This window comes from Garra rufa, chromosome 20 (genome assembly GCF_049309525.1).
Source record: "Garra rufa chromosome 20, GarRuf1.0, whole genome shotgun sequence".
Taxonomy (NCBI): domain Eukaryota; kingdom Metazoa; phylum Chordata; class Actinopteri; order Cypriniformes; family Cyprinidae; genus Garra; species Garra rufa.
In genome coordinates, this window is record NC_133380.1 from 27679003 (window position 1) to 27694937 (window position 15935).

At 35.6% G+C, this 15935-nt stretch overlaps 2 protein-coding genes across 2 annotated transcripts in view; one reads left to right on the forward strand and one right to left on the reverse strand.

The window, feature by feature from the left end:
• The window catches only part of serinc3 (serine incorporator 3), a 14415-nt gene extending 2747 nt beyond the window's left edge, over positions 1-11668 (forward strand). Inside the window, exons 2-10 of the mRNA XM_073826188.1 lie at positions 718-879; positions 1156-1349; positions 1497-1576; positions 2748-2885; positions 2986-3155; positions 6581-6671; positions 7544-7745; positions 9328-9555; positions 9718-11668. Coding sequence (XP_073682289.1) covers positions 718-879; positions 1156-1349; positions 1497-1576; positions 2748-2885; positions 2986-3155; positions 6581-6671; positions 7544-7745; positions 9328-9555; positions 9718-9856 — 1404 coding nt within the window. The 3' untranslated portion in view covers positions 9857-11668. The remainder of the gene's footprint in view (positions 1-717; positions 880-1155; positions 1350-1496; positions 1577-2747; positions 2886-2985; positions 3156-6580; positions 6672-7543; positions 7746-9327; positions 9556-9717) is intronic.
• A 1312-nt stretch (positions 11669-12980) lies between these two features.
• tp53rk (TP53 regulating kinase) lies at positions 12981-15144 on the reverse strand. The gene is made up of 2 exons (XM_073826265.1): positions 14863-15144; positions 12981-13855 (listed from the first exon to the last, which is right to left on the reverse strand). Exons 1-2 carry the CDS (start codon positions 15089-15091, stop codon positions 13371-13373), a joined length of 714 nt encoding a protein of 237 aa, XP_073682366.1. The 5' UTR covers positions 15092-15144; the 3' UTR covers positions 12981-13370.
• Positions 15145-15935: the final 791 nt, after the last annotated feature.

Below are 15935 nucleotides of genomic sequence, written 5' to 3' on the forward strand. Positions count from 1 at the left end.
TTTCAGTTTCATGTTACCATGATGGTGTTTAGTGTTTGTGTGAATGACACTGTGCACCTTCTATATATGTTAGTATTAAAAGCTGTTTGTATGGGGCTTTGGTACATCATGTGACATTCTCATCACCACCTGCTTTGGTGGTTTTCAATGTATTACAAACATACAAAACAGATTTCAGTATTTCAATAGGTTGGTATATTAACATTATCTCAGTTAAGGAAATTACGGTATTTATATGTAAATTTAAGATAAAATTGCAAAGCCTAAAATGTTGCTAGTGTATTTTTTACAATTAAATTCTGGCAACCACAGCTACCGTAAATTTTTGCTAATTTTTTTACAGTGTGTGTATTAGAAAAATAAAATTATAAAACAGTGTGGGGACACTTCCCAATAATTATAGGCCTAAGCAAATAAACAAAAGCCAGAGTATTTTTGTAAGACCAGAGACAAATGAAACTTAGTTTTACTTTAATTAACTAAATATTTTACTTTAGCTCAATGACAGAAAAGTAAATTTATTAAGTTGGTTCAAGTATAAAATGTTCTTTAGAGTAACCACAAGGCATATGCACTTTTTCAGTGCAATACTTGGTTGAAGCACCTGTTGCTTTTAATACAGCCGATGTATTATTTGTATTATTTTGTATTATGATGTATTATTTTTCCTTATAAAAGACCTTTGGATTGATATGGCTTTTTTTCTTTTTCCTTAAGGTTTCTTGCCTTTGCAACTGTGCAACATGTCTTAGATGCAGATGCTGCCCACAGATCAAGAAGTCTATTCTAACCCGAATCATGTATGCCTTTATTCTTTTGCTTGGCACCATCATTGCCTGTGTCATGTTGTCACCTGGTGTTGAACAACAGCTTAAAAGAGTAAGAATTACTGATGCAGCATTATGAAGCATTAATATAGTTAGAAGTAATCCAATAACTCAAGTAACGTACACCAAAAAGGGTTTTTATATTGTGTTGTAATATTTGTGAAATTATTAATCAAATGTTCAAGAAGATTCTTATGTCGAGATAAAAGATAATTAACAAAAACATTGTTTGTAGTTAATTTGACAATTAAAGTTGAAGAAGGTTTAGGGTTAATGGATGCTAAAAGGATTTATTAAGACGTTAATAATTACATTTCTTCATTCTCAGATCCCTGGTTTTTGTAATGGAGGAGCAGGATCCAGTATACCAGGAATTGAGGCCAATGTTCAGTGTGAGATTTTTGTTGGTTATAAGGCTGTTTATCGGATTTGTTGTGGCATGAGTTTGTTCTTTCTCACATTCTCTCTGCTCATGATCAATGTGAAGAACAGCCGAGATCCCAGAGCTGCAATCCACAATGGGTTAGTCCATTAACATGTGGACCCATTTTCTGCTGTCAGTTACTTAGAAACTAGAAATTATTCATGTTGATTTGATTTACAATATAAATCTGTTCATTGCTAAACCACAGTTTATAGAGTTAATATTAGTATTGTGTATTTCATTAGGTTCTGGGTTTTCAAGATCGCAGCCATGGTTTCTGTCACTGTTGGTGCCTTTAATATTCCAGAGGGGCCTTTTACCCGAAGTAAGAATTTAACTCATTTTATAAATCGTATCTGATTGATTGAGCCGTGTTGTAAAAATAGGCAATTATGCAAAGCTCGATTCCGTGTTTTTCATCTACTTGCTTTTCTTTTTTTATTTAATAAATGACATGAATAAAATGTCGAAGTTGATATCTGTCAAATTATATCAGATATCACTGCAAAAGAAGGTAGTATATTAGAAGTCACTCATTTCTGTGATAGTCCTATGCTCTGTAAAGAATACTCTTAGCCAGTCTGATAACTTTTAGGGGAACCATTGCCAGTGATAAGACTCCTTGTTAATTTACTCACCCCCTTGTAATACAAGATGTTCATGTCTTTCTCTCTTCAGTTGATAAAAAATTATGTTTCTTAAGGAAATAATTACAGGAATTATCTCCATATAATGGATTTCAATGGTGCCCCCAAGTTTGAACTTCCAAAATGCAGTTTAAATGCAGCTTCAAATGGCTCTAAACAATCCCAGACAATGAAAAAGGGTTTTATCTAGCAAAGCGATTGGTCATTTTTTAAACAAATTGACAATTTATATACTTTTTAACCTCAAACGCTCATCTTGTCTAACTCTGCGTGAACTCGTTTTTCCCGGTTCAATACGGTAAAAACAGTTAGTTTTCTTCTTCAACGTCAAAATTGTCCTACATCGCTGTTTTACCTTTTATTTGTAAAGGGCGTTTGATCTACTTTGCATGTTCACTTTTTTAAACACTGGCTTGGTACTTCTGCAGCGATTTAGAACGATTTTGAAGTAGAAGAAAATGAGATGGGAGTTTTTCGACATACCCTAACTGTATTGGCTGAAAAAAAAAAAAAACTGATTTCACGCAGACTCAGACAAGATGAGCATTTGAGGTTAAAAAGTATATAAAAAGTCAATTTGTTTCAAAAATGACAGATCGTTTGGCTAGATAAGACCCTCCTTCCTCAGGTGGGATCGTTTAAAGCCATTTAAAGCTGCATTTAAACTGCATTTTGGACAGTAAAACTTGAAAGTTGAATGGGCAAAGGAAAAACAAGCAGTGCTTTTTGCATGTTTTCGGAGGCCTCCATGAATCATATGTTCTTTATTCTTAATGCCCAGCTCAATTTGGATTTGCACAAAATCAAATCTAAGTTACTGTATGTGTTAATTTATGTCTTTTTCTTTAGTGTGGTTTATTGTGGGAAGCTGCGGAGCATTTTGCTTTATTCTGATTCAGCTTGTTTTGCTTATTGACTTTGCCCACTCGTGGAATGAGTCCTGGGTTGATAAAATGGAAAAAGAAAACAGAAAGAGGTGGTATATAGGTAGGTAACTATGTTACATATCTAAACCTATTTGTCTTAAATATCTAAACCTATTTGTCATAATATGTATAGTGAGTAATTTAATGCTCCTTCCTCCTAGCTTTGCTGTCGGTAACAGGACTGAACTATATTCTGTCTTTCACGGCTGCAGTTCTCTGCTATAACATCTACACTCAGCCAGAAGGATGTGTGCTTAACAAGTTCTTCATCAGCTTCAACATGTTATTATGTGTCATAGCTTCTGCTCTGTCTGTACTGCCAAGAATTCAGGTATTTACAGTTACATTTTTTTTTACAAAGCAACACGTGTTTTCTTGAAGGAATTTGCTAATGTGTACCTGCCATAATTAAGCCATACAGTTGTCGTGTGTAATTAGATATACAGGTGCATCTCAATAAATTAGAATGTCATAGAAAAGTTAATTTAATTTCAGTAATTCAACTTAAGTTGTGAAGCTTGTGTATTAAATAAATTAAATGCTCACAGACTGAAGTAGTTTAAGTCTTTGGTTCTTTTAATTGTGATGATTTGGCTCACATTTAACAAAAACCCACCAATTCACTATCTCAACAAATTAGAATACTTCATGAGACCACATAAAAAACATTTTTAGTGAATTGTTGGCCTTCTGGAAAGTATGTTCATTTACTGTATATGTACTCAATACTTGGTAGGGGCTCCTTTTGCTTTAATTACTGCCTCAGTTTGGCATGGCATGGAGGTGATCAGTCTGTGGCACTGCTGAGGTGGTATGGAAGCCCAGGTTTCTTTGACAGTGGCCTTCAGCTCATCTGCATTTTTGGTCTCTTGTTTCTCATTTTCCTCTTGACAATTCCCCATAGATACTCTCTTCAGGTCTGGTGAGTTTGCTGGCCAGTCAAGCACACCAACACCATGGTCATTTAACCAGCTTTTGGCAGTGTGGGCAGGTGCCAAATCCTGCTGGAAAATGAAATCAGCATCTTTAAAATGCTGTTCAGCAGAAGGAAGCATGAAGTGCTCTAAAATTTCTTGATAAATGGGTACAGTGACTTTGGTTTTCAAAAAACACAGTGGACCAACACCAGCAGATGACACCCCAAATGATCACGGACTGTGGAAACTTAACACTGGACTTCAAGTAACTTGGGCTATGCACTTCTCCACCCTAGGACCTCTAGGGCCTTAGTTTCCAAATGAAATACAAAACTTGCTCTCATTTGAAAAGAGGACTTTGGACCACTGGGCAACAGTCCCTTTCTTCTTCTCCTTAGCCCAGGTAAGACGCCTCTGATGTTATCTGTGGTTCTTTGACACGTCTGTGTGGTGGCTCTTGATGCCTTGACCCCAGCCTCATTCCATTCCTTGTGAAGTTCACCAAATTCTTGAATCGATTTTGCTTGACAAGCCTCTCAAGGCTGCGGTTCTCTCGGTTGGTTGTTCATCTTTTTCTTCCACACTTTTTTCTTTCACTCAACTTTCTGTTAACATGCTTGGATACAGCACTCTGTGAACAGCCAGCTTTTTTGGCAATAAATGTTTGTGGCTTACCCTACTTGTGAAGGGTGTCAATGATTGTCTTCTGGACAACTGTCAGATCAGCAGTCTTTCCCATGATTGTGTAGCCTAGTGAACCAAACTTTTGCAGGTGTTTTGAGTTGATTAGCTGATTGGCATGTCACCATATTCTAATTTGTTGAGATAGTGAATTTTGTTAAATGTGAGCCAAATCATCACAAATAAAAGAACCAAAGACGTAAACTACTTCAATCTGTGTGCATTGAATTTATTTAAAGTGCCCCTATTATGCCATTTTAAAGGTAGTTGATATTGTTGTATTAGTCTCTTAAAACAGGTTTACATGTATGCAAGTTCAAAAAACACTTTAGTTTTCTCCAAAATTAGATTTAATTTCACCCCGTTTCTAAATGATTCGTAAACGACTCATGTGAAGCAGTTCGAAGAATCAGTCTCTCTAAATCCCTCCTTTCCGTGAGCCCTCACTGCTGTGATTGGTCAGATGGTGCAGTCCTGCATGATTGGTCTACCGCTTCAGCGCAAAACGAAACGCCCATTGCCATAACTGAATGACAGCTGTGGAGACCTGTCAATACATAGAAAAGATAGCCTGGATTTTACCCTATCAATTCGAGCCGGAGTCTGACGATGAAACGGTTGAAGTGGCACATCGACAAGAAACTGTTTTGCAAGCACGACTGGAGCAGGACGTTTCTCAGTGGTAAGTGTCATATGTTAACTGTGGAAAGTGCTTGCAATTTGCTTTTGTAAGCGAACCGTGCACACCTCTACGTTGTGAACTTTAACATTGTATAATGCATAACACTGCGTTAAGCCAACGTTTATTATTACTTAAACTAATAAGGCAGACAGACAGTCAAGCTACATCAATCACAATTTTTAAACTACATTGCACTCACAGCTGAACGACAGAACTACAGAAACGCAAGTTAGCCGGTTACCAAGACATGTGCGGGGTTGCTACACACCATAACGTACACAAAGACGTATTTTGAACGATCGCTAGAAAATACAATCATCAATTATTAATCATACTTACAGGTAGAAGTTCAGAGGAGCAAGCCGGTCCAAATAAACTGGGCACTGATCCATTTTTTAAAACCAAGCGTTTGGTGAATCTCGCGTTGTAACGTTACTCCCCAAGATTGGAAAAGCAGTCATCAGTAAAATGACGCGAACACAACACAAGATTGGAATTGGACTGCTGAGGTGGTGTTGAACCACTCATTCTTGGTAGTTTCATCTTTCGGAAGGGCATATAAAACAAATTCACTCTCACAGCGCAGGACGCCTTCTTGACATGATGTAATCCACGTGAAAATGGTAGGCCTACTGTTTGTGGGCGGGCAAGTTGTTCGCGACATAGAACGTGGGCGGACATTACGCAAATGTGTAGTTCGTGACGTGTGGCCGTAAGAGAAAAAGATTCGAATTGCTGACGACTCGTTTAGGCGAATGTGAGCCGACTCTTTTTTTTGATAGACAAAAACTTCATTTATAGTGCACTGTCGGCGTCACAACTTTGTAGATAGTTTATGTTCACATACAGCTACATGACACACTACATGAAATATCATATTTGAAAAGGCATAATAGGGGCACTTTAATACACAAGTTTCACAATTTGAGTTGAATTACTGAAATAAATTAACTTTTCCACAACATTTAAATTTATTGAGATGCACCTGTATGTGACCCTAGACCACAAAACCAGTCATAAGGGTCAATTTTTCGAAATTGAGATTTATACATAATTTGAAAGCAGAATAAATACGCTTTCCATTGATGTATGGTTTGTTAGGATAATACAATAGATACAACGATTCGAAAATCTGGAATCTGAGGGTGCAAAAAAATCTAAATACAGAGAAAATCTGGTTTAAAGTTAGCAATAGCAATGCATATTACTAATCAAAAATTAAGTTTTGATATAATTACGGTAGGAAATTTACAAAATATCTTCATGGAACATAATCTTTACTTCTTATCCTAATGATTTTTGTCATTAAAAAGAAATCAATAATTTTGACCCTTGCAATATATCCTTGGCTATTGCTACAAATATAGCCGTGCTACTTACAACTGGTTTTGTGGTCCAGGTCACATATTTCAATATTTGGCAATCATTTATGGTCCCCTTGCAAGTCCAGTGAAATAAGATCATGTATAATTCTAGGAATATCAGCCCAGATCTGGTCTTCTTCAGTCATCCATTATGACTGTGTACACCATGTACCTTACCTGGTCAGCCATGACTAATGAGCCAGGTTAGTAGCTTTACAAAGGTTTAATCTCTGTGTCTTCTATCTTTATTAAAGGTCCCATATTGTCAATATCGAAATTTCCTGGCTTTTTTCATGATAACTGAGGTCTAGGGGTTATGTAACTACCATATAAGTTTCAAAACAGTCAGTCCACAGCAAACTGCACACAGCCTGAATAAAGTAGCCGTTCCTTTTCACGAGCCCCTGTAACTTCTGTAAAAATATGACGTCCGATCTACTCAATGTGAGATGTAATGCGACGCGTACATTTCTCTAAACTGAAACTAACCTGATTTTCAGCGCCGATAGTGAGGAGCGGCCTGATCGCTGCTTCATTCCACTTTGCACGTATTTTTTCCGTCGTGAAGAACCGCAGGGTAAAGTGCCTGAATCAGCGCGCATTGTGAAAGGGGCTTTACTAAAGCAACAGTTATGTAGCTACTGCATTCAGTGTTTGAAAAAGAAAAAAACATTAATGATCATTCTGAAATATCCTGTTGAGTATCACCAAGCCACAGCAGGCTAGGCTCTGAGCTAGGCTACAGCATGACCATAGTTACTTATGGTTGACTTGGATGTGCGTCACTCAGAAAACAACAGGCCAATCAGAAGAGAGGCTCATGAATATTAATTAGATGGGCCAAAATCGACCTGTTCTTGACAGAGCTCCTAAAAAGGAGCTGTAAAAATATATTGAGATGGATTTTGGCACTTATACTGCAGATATATATATTCTTAAGGACATCAACAACTAAAATAAACCTCCAAAAATGTGTACAATATGGGACCTTTAAATCAGACCCTGTAACTTTGTTGATATTCTTGAGTTTGCTTTCAAATTGATGCATTTGTATGTGTGCATCCCTCATTTCCAGACCGCACATGCAACCCGAGTCTGATCAGCATCTTCCAGCTGATTACGTCCTCCACAGTCACCCCACTGGAGATCGAGAACCAGACTGCTGTCATCATTGTAGACATAGAGGAAATTGTGCCATCTGCCCCGTATTTGCAGTGGTGGGATGCTCAAAGCATTGTTGGATTGGCCATTTTCGTTCTCTGCATTTTGTATTCAAGGTATAGTGTTTTTAATGTGATAAATACAGTTGTGGTTTGGAATGCTTGCAATTTTTCAAATAATTCATCATTTTCAAGTTTTCTCTTGTGACCACATTAAGGTTGGTTAGCCACTACTATATTTGTAACTGCCAGTGAAAACTTTTTTACGCATTTTAATAAATGTATGCTTCTCTTACATTTACCTTTTTGGTAACACCTTACAATAAGGTTTAATAGTTAACATAAGTTAACTACATTAGTTAACATGCACTAAGAATGAACAATACTATACCACATTTATTAATCTCAGTTAATGTTAATTTCAGCATTTACTAATGCATTATTAAAATCAAGTTGTTAACACAAGTTCAATTTGTCAGGTTCAGGGTAAAAAAAATCCTAAAAAATGACTCTCACTTAATAAGAATAACATGCTGAAGTGTTATGAAATGCACAAAATAAAATTTTTCTAGGTTAGTGACTCTTGAAGGACCAGCAACACATCCTTTTGTACCACTCTTTCAAAAATGTATCTTCCAGAATCTGGAAGTAAGTTTGGGGAGTTAATTTTAGTCCATCTCTGCAAGACAAGACTTTTCAGGATAGGAGATTAAAAATAGGAGACTAAAAATGAACTCCCAAAATTTACTGCCAGATTCTGGAAGATAAATTCTTGAAAGAGTGGTATAAGAGGATGTGATGCTGGTTCAAAAGTCACTCTCAACTTATCTGTCTATAAAGCCTATAAAAACATGTATTCTTCATGTATTTCATAACACTTCAGCATGTTATTGTTATTAAGTGAGGGTCATTTTTTAGGATTTTTTACCCAATAAAACTCTCTGAGAACCTGACACATTGCACTTCTGGAGACTGCAGGTAGGTTGAAGTTTTTTAAAAAGGTGGTGCTGGAGACTAAATGGTTCCTGGTGGTTTCACACCTAATTCATCACCCTAACTCTTAATTCATTTGCAGTTAACATGCGTCTTTTCTTCTCCACCTATTTTTTTCTGACTGTGCTGACCCAGTGAGCATTTCACTGTCCAATGGTCATGCCTTAACTTTGCAAATTCTAGTATTGCATTAGTATTGCATCCTTCTCATGGGCATTTAATCATTTTTGACTTTTCAGTCTGAGGTAAATCTCTTTATTTGGCTCATTTTATCTGTAAAAGAAAATGTGCCTAATAATTATGCACACCTCAATATAATAAGTTTTTCACTTCCAGCCTTCATGAACAATAAAATTTCACTTATTAATGATTAAATACAAAATTAATTAAAATTAATAGTAATTATTAAGATTGATGTGGTTTGGAATTTGCTTGGAAAAAAATGTGACCAGAATATCAACGTGCACGCACTATAGTTTAATAGTTTTGATTGAATTACTTTAAATTTAAATTGTTATTCTACAATGTGAAAATAAAGATGAAAATAAAGTGTGTTTTCAAGCTTTTGACTGATAGTTTAAATAGATTAATAAACTTGAATCTTGAATTCTAGAATTCTTGAATACTCTCTAATACTTAAACACAAGAAGTATCCAGATAGGCCATGTTACAGTTCTAATGCTTATGCCATTTATTTTCTCCACAGTATACGCTCTTCCAATACCAGTCAATTTAATAAACTAACCTTAGCAGCTAAAGATACCACAGTCGTGGATGAAAGCTGCACAGTAAGTCCTGAGATATCAGAAGAGGTCACAACACCGATTGTGGAGGACAATGAAAAAGACACTGTACAGTACAGCTATGCTTTCTTTCACTTTATGCTGTTCCTGGCATCCCTTTACATCATGATGACTCTCACCAACTGGTACAGGTGTGTGATTGCAGAGCAACAAAAAATACTTCTCAGTGATCATTAAAGTACTCAGAAGAATTTAAATAAAATTTAACTCTTTAAGTAGAAGCACAAACACAATAGCAGGTGTTTTATATGAATATATGCTGAATGATAACATTGATTTTATTGTCAACTCAGTCCTGATGCAGACTACAATGCCATGACAAGCAAGTGGCCGGCAGTGTGGGTGAAAATCTCATCCAGTTGGGTCTGTCTCACATTATACACCTGGACTCTGATTGCTCCTATGATTCTTACCAACAGAGACTTTACCTAGATGCATTTCTGCAGTACACCTTAAAAATAAAGTTTCCTTATTACCATCCATGAAGAACCATCAACACATCCAGGGCAATCTTTTTCATTGCACAAATGTTTCTTATAGAGGGAAAAAGTTTATTGAATAATTATTTAAGAACTGTTAACTGAAAGGTTCTTTGGGAATACCAGAATGGACCTTCTGTTCCTACAAAAACCACCTTTCAAACCTTGTTTGGTTTTGGCTTTATAGACATTTCATTTATTGTTTTTAAGGATTTTATTTTTGGACCATTTTGCCTACCTCAGCATGTGGTTAGCATGTTCTCTGTGCCATTGGTAGGAATTACACTGTAGTTTATATTTCTATATGTCAGCTTTTGGATAAACTTTTTTTTTGTTGTTGTGGTGCATAAGTATTTTTGATTTACACTGAGAGAAAAAAAGTGTTTCCTCTTCTATATATTTCTGTTTTTAAATTACTTTGGTAACACTTTATTTTAAGGATCAGGAATTAGACAGTAATTAATGACTAATAACTGCATTTGTAAGTGACTAGTAATGGACTTGTATGCCATTACAAGTTATTTATAAGGCTTTAATTGGCTGTTGTTTTAATGTTGGTCTTATAGACCCTTTATATTTGTTTCTGTCCTAACAGTGTACTAATTAGCTAAACATAAAACAAACTAATAGCTTGTATTGTGTATTGTATTGTAGCTTATAAGTATGAAATAAATATAGAATAGGAATTACATCAGACATTTAAATTAGCTGAAAAACAGTTACACAAAAGCAGTCTTCTAGCAGCTGTTCCATACTAATAAATGATTAATAAACAAAATATTCCCCATTACCTTAATTTATTAACAGCTAACAAGCACATTTCTCACTGATAAATGCTGTATTACTTCAGATTATGTTCCCTATTCTAAAGTAGAAAAGAGACATGAAAGATTGCAGTAAAGAATTCTGCCTTTATTTGATGGTTCAACAAGAGAACAAACTATGAGACACATCTGCAAACTTTCATGTCTCTTTTCTACTATATAGGAAACATAATCTGAAGTAATACTGAATGTATTAGTGAGAAATTTGCTTGTTAGCTATTAATAAATTCAGGGAATGGGGAATATTTAGTTTTTAAATCATTTGTTAGTATGGAACAACTGCTAGAAAGACTGTGCTTTTGTGTAAAAGTGTTTTTCTGTTAATTGAAATGTCTGTGATGAAATGCCTATTCTATATTTATTTTATACTTATAAGCTACACATTCACATAGTGTATTGAGAACTTATAAAGTGTGTAATTCACACAATACAAGCTATTAGTTTGTTTTATGTTTAGCTAATTAATACACTGTTTGGACAGAAACAAGTATAAAGGGTCTATAAGACAAAAATAAGACAACAACCAATAAAGGCCGTATAAATAGCTTGTAATGGCATACAAGTCCATAACTAGTCACTTACAAATGCAGTTATTAGTTATTAATTACTGTCTAATTCCGGATCCTTAAAATAAAGTGTTACCATTACTTTTGTTGGTCAGGCAAAATGTAACGCTTTTTGTATTTTTTGTATCTTTACTGCATGTTTTGTTTTATATAAAAATGCTATATTTTTTTATCATAAATCATAAATGCTTTACTTCTGATACGACAAGAGACAGTAACGCAACATAGAGGATGCAAATATATTTTGGATAATCAAGTTTTTGTCCAACCAGGAAAATTCTTCTATTATACGTAAAATGTATTAGTGAATGAACATTGTATATACATTCTTAAATATACTAATGATGTACTATGTTTTTTTTTTTTAATTTGGAGATTAATTTAATTAAAAAGTAGTGATCAAGAGCGTTGTTATGACTATATTTTTGCCATTGATTTACAGTGGTGGCCAAAATTATTAGATTATTAATTATTATATTCACCAACTAAAAATGGCTTTAAGTCAGTTATTTCTATCTTTTGCTGTAGTGTGTCAGTAGGAAATATTAGTTTACATTTCCAAACATTCATTTTGCCATTAATTGTAATAATCTAGTGAGATTTTTGGAGTCTGATAACAGCCAGTGCTTCACAGAGATCTGATCTCATCATCATCCAGTCTGGAATGACGAGAAGAAACAGAACAAACTGAGACAGACTAAATCCAGAAGAACTGTGGCAACGTCTCCAAGATGCTTCAAGAGACCTACCTGCAAAGCTACCTGAAAAACTATGTGCAGGTGCACCTAGGGCTTTAAACCCAAAGCATAGTCACACCCAATGTTGATTTAATTTAGTTAATAAAAGTTAATTGATGAAGAAAATATATTTATGAATTTTTTTAATAGTATTGTAGCTTTGCAGGTAGGTTTCTTGAAGCATCTTGGAGATGTTGCCACAGACAAACTGACATTCTACTTCTGCAACCTTTAAAACAATGCTGGCAGCACTCATGCATCTGTTTTTGAAGCCAGGTTCTGCACCTGACGCACAGAACGAGTGCTCAACTTTGTTGATCGACCCTTGCAAGGCCTGTTCCGAATGGAATCCATCTGGGAAAACCTCTGTATGACCCTGACCACTGTAGTGTAACTCGGTTTCAGGGTGTTACTGAACCTCTAATAGCCTTGGCCATCTTTGTGCAGAGCAACAATTCTAATTCTCAAATCCTCAGAGAGTTCTTTGTTATGAAATGCCATGTTGAACATCCAGTGGTCAGTAGGCACTAACTGCTCTAATACAAGATACACAATTTTGTATGACCCTGGCAAGCAGACAAAAACATAAACATGATGAGTAGGACAGGCTTTGCATGATTAAACAACATACTGCTGTAATCACTTAGGGTGCTCTCATTTTTGTTGCCAGCTATTAATAATGGCTGTATGTTGAGTTATTTTCAGAGGACAGTAAATCTATACTGCTATACAAGCTGCACATTGACTACTCTAAAATATATCCAAGTTTCATTTCTATAGTATTGTCCCTTGAGAAGATATACTAAAATGGTTGCTGAAATGTGAGGGGTGTACTTACTTTTGTGAGATACTGTATAATGCAGATTTTACTTGACCATCGCTCATGAATGTCCAGAAACTGATTTAAATGCCCATTACAAAAGTAAATTCTGAATACAGTTTTTATTGGTTTAATTTGCAGGTCTTTGAAGCACGCTAAACATGTTGATTTACATGTATAACATCACATGTATTTTTTAGTTGGGCTCAAAAAAAAAAAAAAAAAAAAAAAAAGACTGGCAAATACTATTGCACTATATTTACCTATAGATGGAACCCAGTACAGTAAGAAAAAAATATCACTCTGTGACCAACATTTCCCTGTTTAAATCAGTCTTCAGACTAGAGTGTGCAGCCACATCAAATTGGAGAATTTTAAGTTTAAACCATTCATGAAGTTATGTTTACTGTGTGAAAACAACCCTGCACATTCATATACTTCAAAGATGACTACACTTCCATCATAAAACCAGCTTGTAGCAAATCCTATGTAACAATTCCAATACACCGTTTAATGCACTTCATCCAACCATAGACCTCTTCCGTCCTCTCAGCCGAACTTCATCTAGTTTCTTAATGACTGCAGAGGACTTTTTTGATGAAGCAGTGTAACTTTTAAGAAGTCTCTCAAACAAAGTCTCTGTTTTGGGATGAGTGCTGAGAAAAGCTTTCTCCAACACGTACAGGTCAACTCCTTTATCTTCTGGTAGAGCCGAAATATAACTCAACCCAAAGTCAATCAGAACCAGCTTAATGTTTTGGTTTTCAGCTCCACTGACCAGAAGCATGTTGGAGGTTGTGAGATCACCATGGATGACATCTTCATCATGCATCTGAGCCAGGATTTCACCAATCTTGTCAGCTAGAGACTGGAGATGCTGTGGGTTTTGTTCTGATGCTTGAGCAGATGCAATGTGGTCTCTTACTGACACTGAGTGAATAATATCCTCCAAGAAAATGCAGTGAGTGGTGTAGTCAACGAAATAAACAACGGGTGCGTTGATACCTGGGGCAGAGGAAACAAAGAGGTTGGTCAAACACAGTAGATGTAATTACACTTACATTTGTTCATTTAACAGATGAATAATCTTAATATTTATGCTTGTCCTTATATACTGTGTGACAAAGTCACCCTACAGGAGCCTTTAAAATCATCTAGGAGACAAATGTGTGTAAACAAAATTCATAATAGTTTTTTTCCTTATTGAAGCCTTCAATGGATTACCCCAAAATTAAAATTGTCATCAGTAACTCATCCTGAATTTGTCCCAAACTTACAAAGACGAAGTATGCCTGTCAAATGGATCATTCTATGAAAATGTCCATTTTTCTGTCCCTAGCCTTCACAGAAATTTTACACTTGAAAAACCCTTTAGGGTTACAATTTCTTTATATTTTAAAATTAAACAGTATGTTATTTGAACAATTACACCTTCTTGAACCATTAATGTGGCAATATTTGTTTCTAAATTAATTATATAGAATTCCAAGCACCACAAAACTGCTTGTCCCCACAGAGGACAAAAGAGAGAAATAATATTTCATGAAAATCTTTAATATTGCCAAAGAAGTAAGGTAACACCAGTGACAAAAAGGTACATGTGGTCTTTAAATAAACGCACAAAAAGATAAAATCATTAAGCTGTCACTTATGTGTACTCAAAGTCGAAAAGTAAATTAATAGTGTAGTCTAAGTTTAAATGTTAGAAAAATAAATATATTTTAAGACATCTTGCCATACTAAAAGTGGACATTTCTGTAGGTTGACCCAAATAGGATACAGAATATCTTGATCGTGTTGTTGAAATAAGTTGCATTTCGCGAGTATACAGTGAAGCACATTAAAACAGTTGACTGTTAAAACTATTTTTGTGAAGGTGAATATATGTGAGCGTACTGTTCGCGGCGCACTTGCAGCAACGACAGCTGCCCGAAATAAAAGGTGCATTCTAGATTTTTTTACAGCACTCGCTTGCAGTGTGGGGGCAGGATATGGTGTTATTGTGTACTGACCTGCTCTCCTACAGCGCAGTATGGATCGCACCTCTTGTGTGGTTCTGCGGCGCGTCAGTTTCTCATCGACTTCAGGGTGGCGATATAATTTTGGGAATCTCTCTTTAATGATCACGGACCGACCCAAAAACGTACCTCGATAGACACGGGCTTCTGCGCCCTGTTTAATCATCTGTGCCTCTTTGAAATACGACGGGACACTCGCTTTTACTGAATCTGAGTGGGCCATATTTCCAATATAACCCTATGACATACGGCCATGTGCTCTCTGCTTCCGGAAATTAAACGCTGCTCTCTTCTTCTTCATTTATTAGATAGACAAGCGCATACCGCCACCTACCGTTGTGAGTTTTTTATTTGCATCACCCCTGCTGAACGCCAGGGAGGTTTTATATTTCTATGCAGTCCTATTAATCGTTTTAAACGTATAATTACTGTGTTCTCCCCACATTTTAGTGTCGTTAGTTTTTTCCTTGTCCCATAACCTTTAAAACGCTAAATGTAAACGTAAACATAAACACTGTAACTGATTACCGAAATTCCACTTAGATTTAGTGCATTTTTACCCCACAGAAACAGTCATCTCTTCCACATAGACTATATAAAAACGAAATGCTCTAGTATTACACTCTGACATAAACGTTTTAGCAATTTAGTACCGTAGGAAGTTTTGACTATTAGAAATGTGGAATAAATACAACATCACCAGTTATTTTAGAGGCAATGCATTATTAGGCTACACATTGTCAGTATGTGTGATACTGACTTTTTATGTCACCTTTTAAGATTCTACTATCATCAGTCTTTGATCAGACCAAAATCCATTACGTAATGTTTTACAATCTTCTTACATGACAGGCTGTCCGATTTTCTGATGAAATTAGTTAAAAACAAAGTTTCAAAACAAGCACCGCTGTTTGTTAGCTTAAATAATTACTTTAATATTTACCATAACGTTTATATATTATATTAAAGGTGTTGGTAAGAAAGACTTAATACGACATGCAACTACTGTGATAAGTTAACTGTTAATGTTATCAAAGCCTCTTCAACCATGGCTCAATGGGTCGTTC

What these genes read in the sequence shown, in the direction of transcription:
- tp53rk (XM_073826265.1), bottom strand. Translation starts at nt 15,091, where the DNA reads ATGGCCCACTCAGATTCAGTAAAAGCGAGTGTCCCGTCGTATTTCAAA. An exon ending in ACTGCGCTGTAGGAGAGCAG is followed by an intron (nt 13,856 to 14,862) that starts GTCAGTACACAA and finishes CCTCTGCCCCAG; the next exon opens with GTATCAACGCACCCGTTGTT.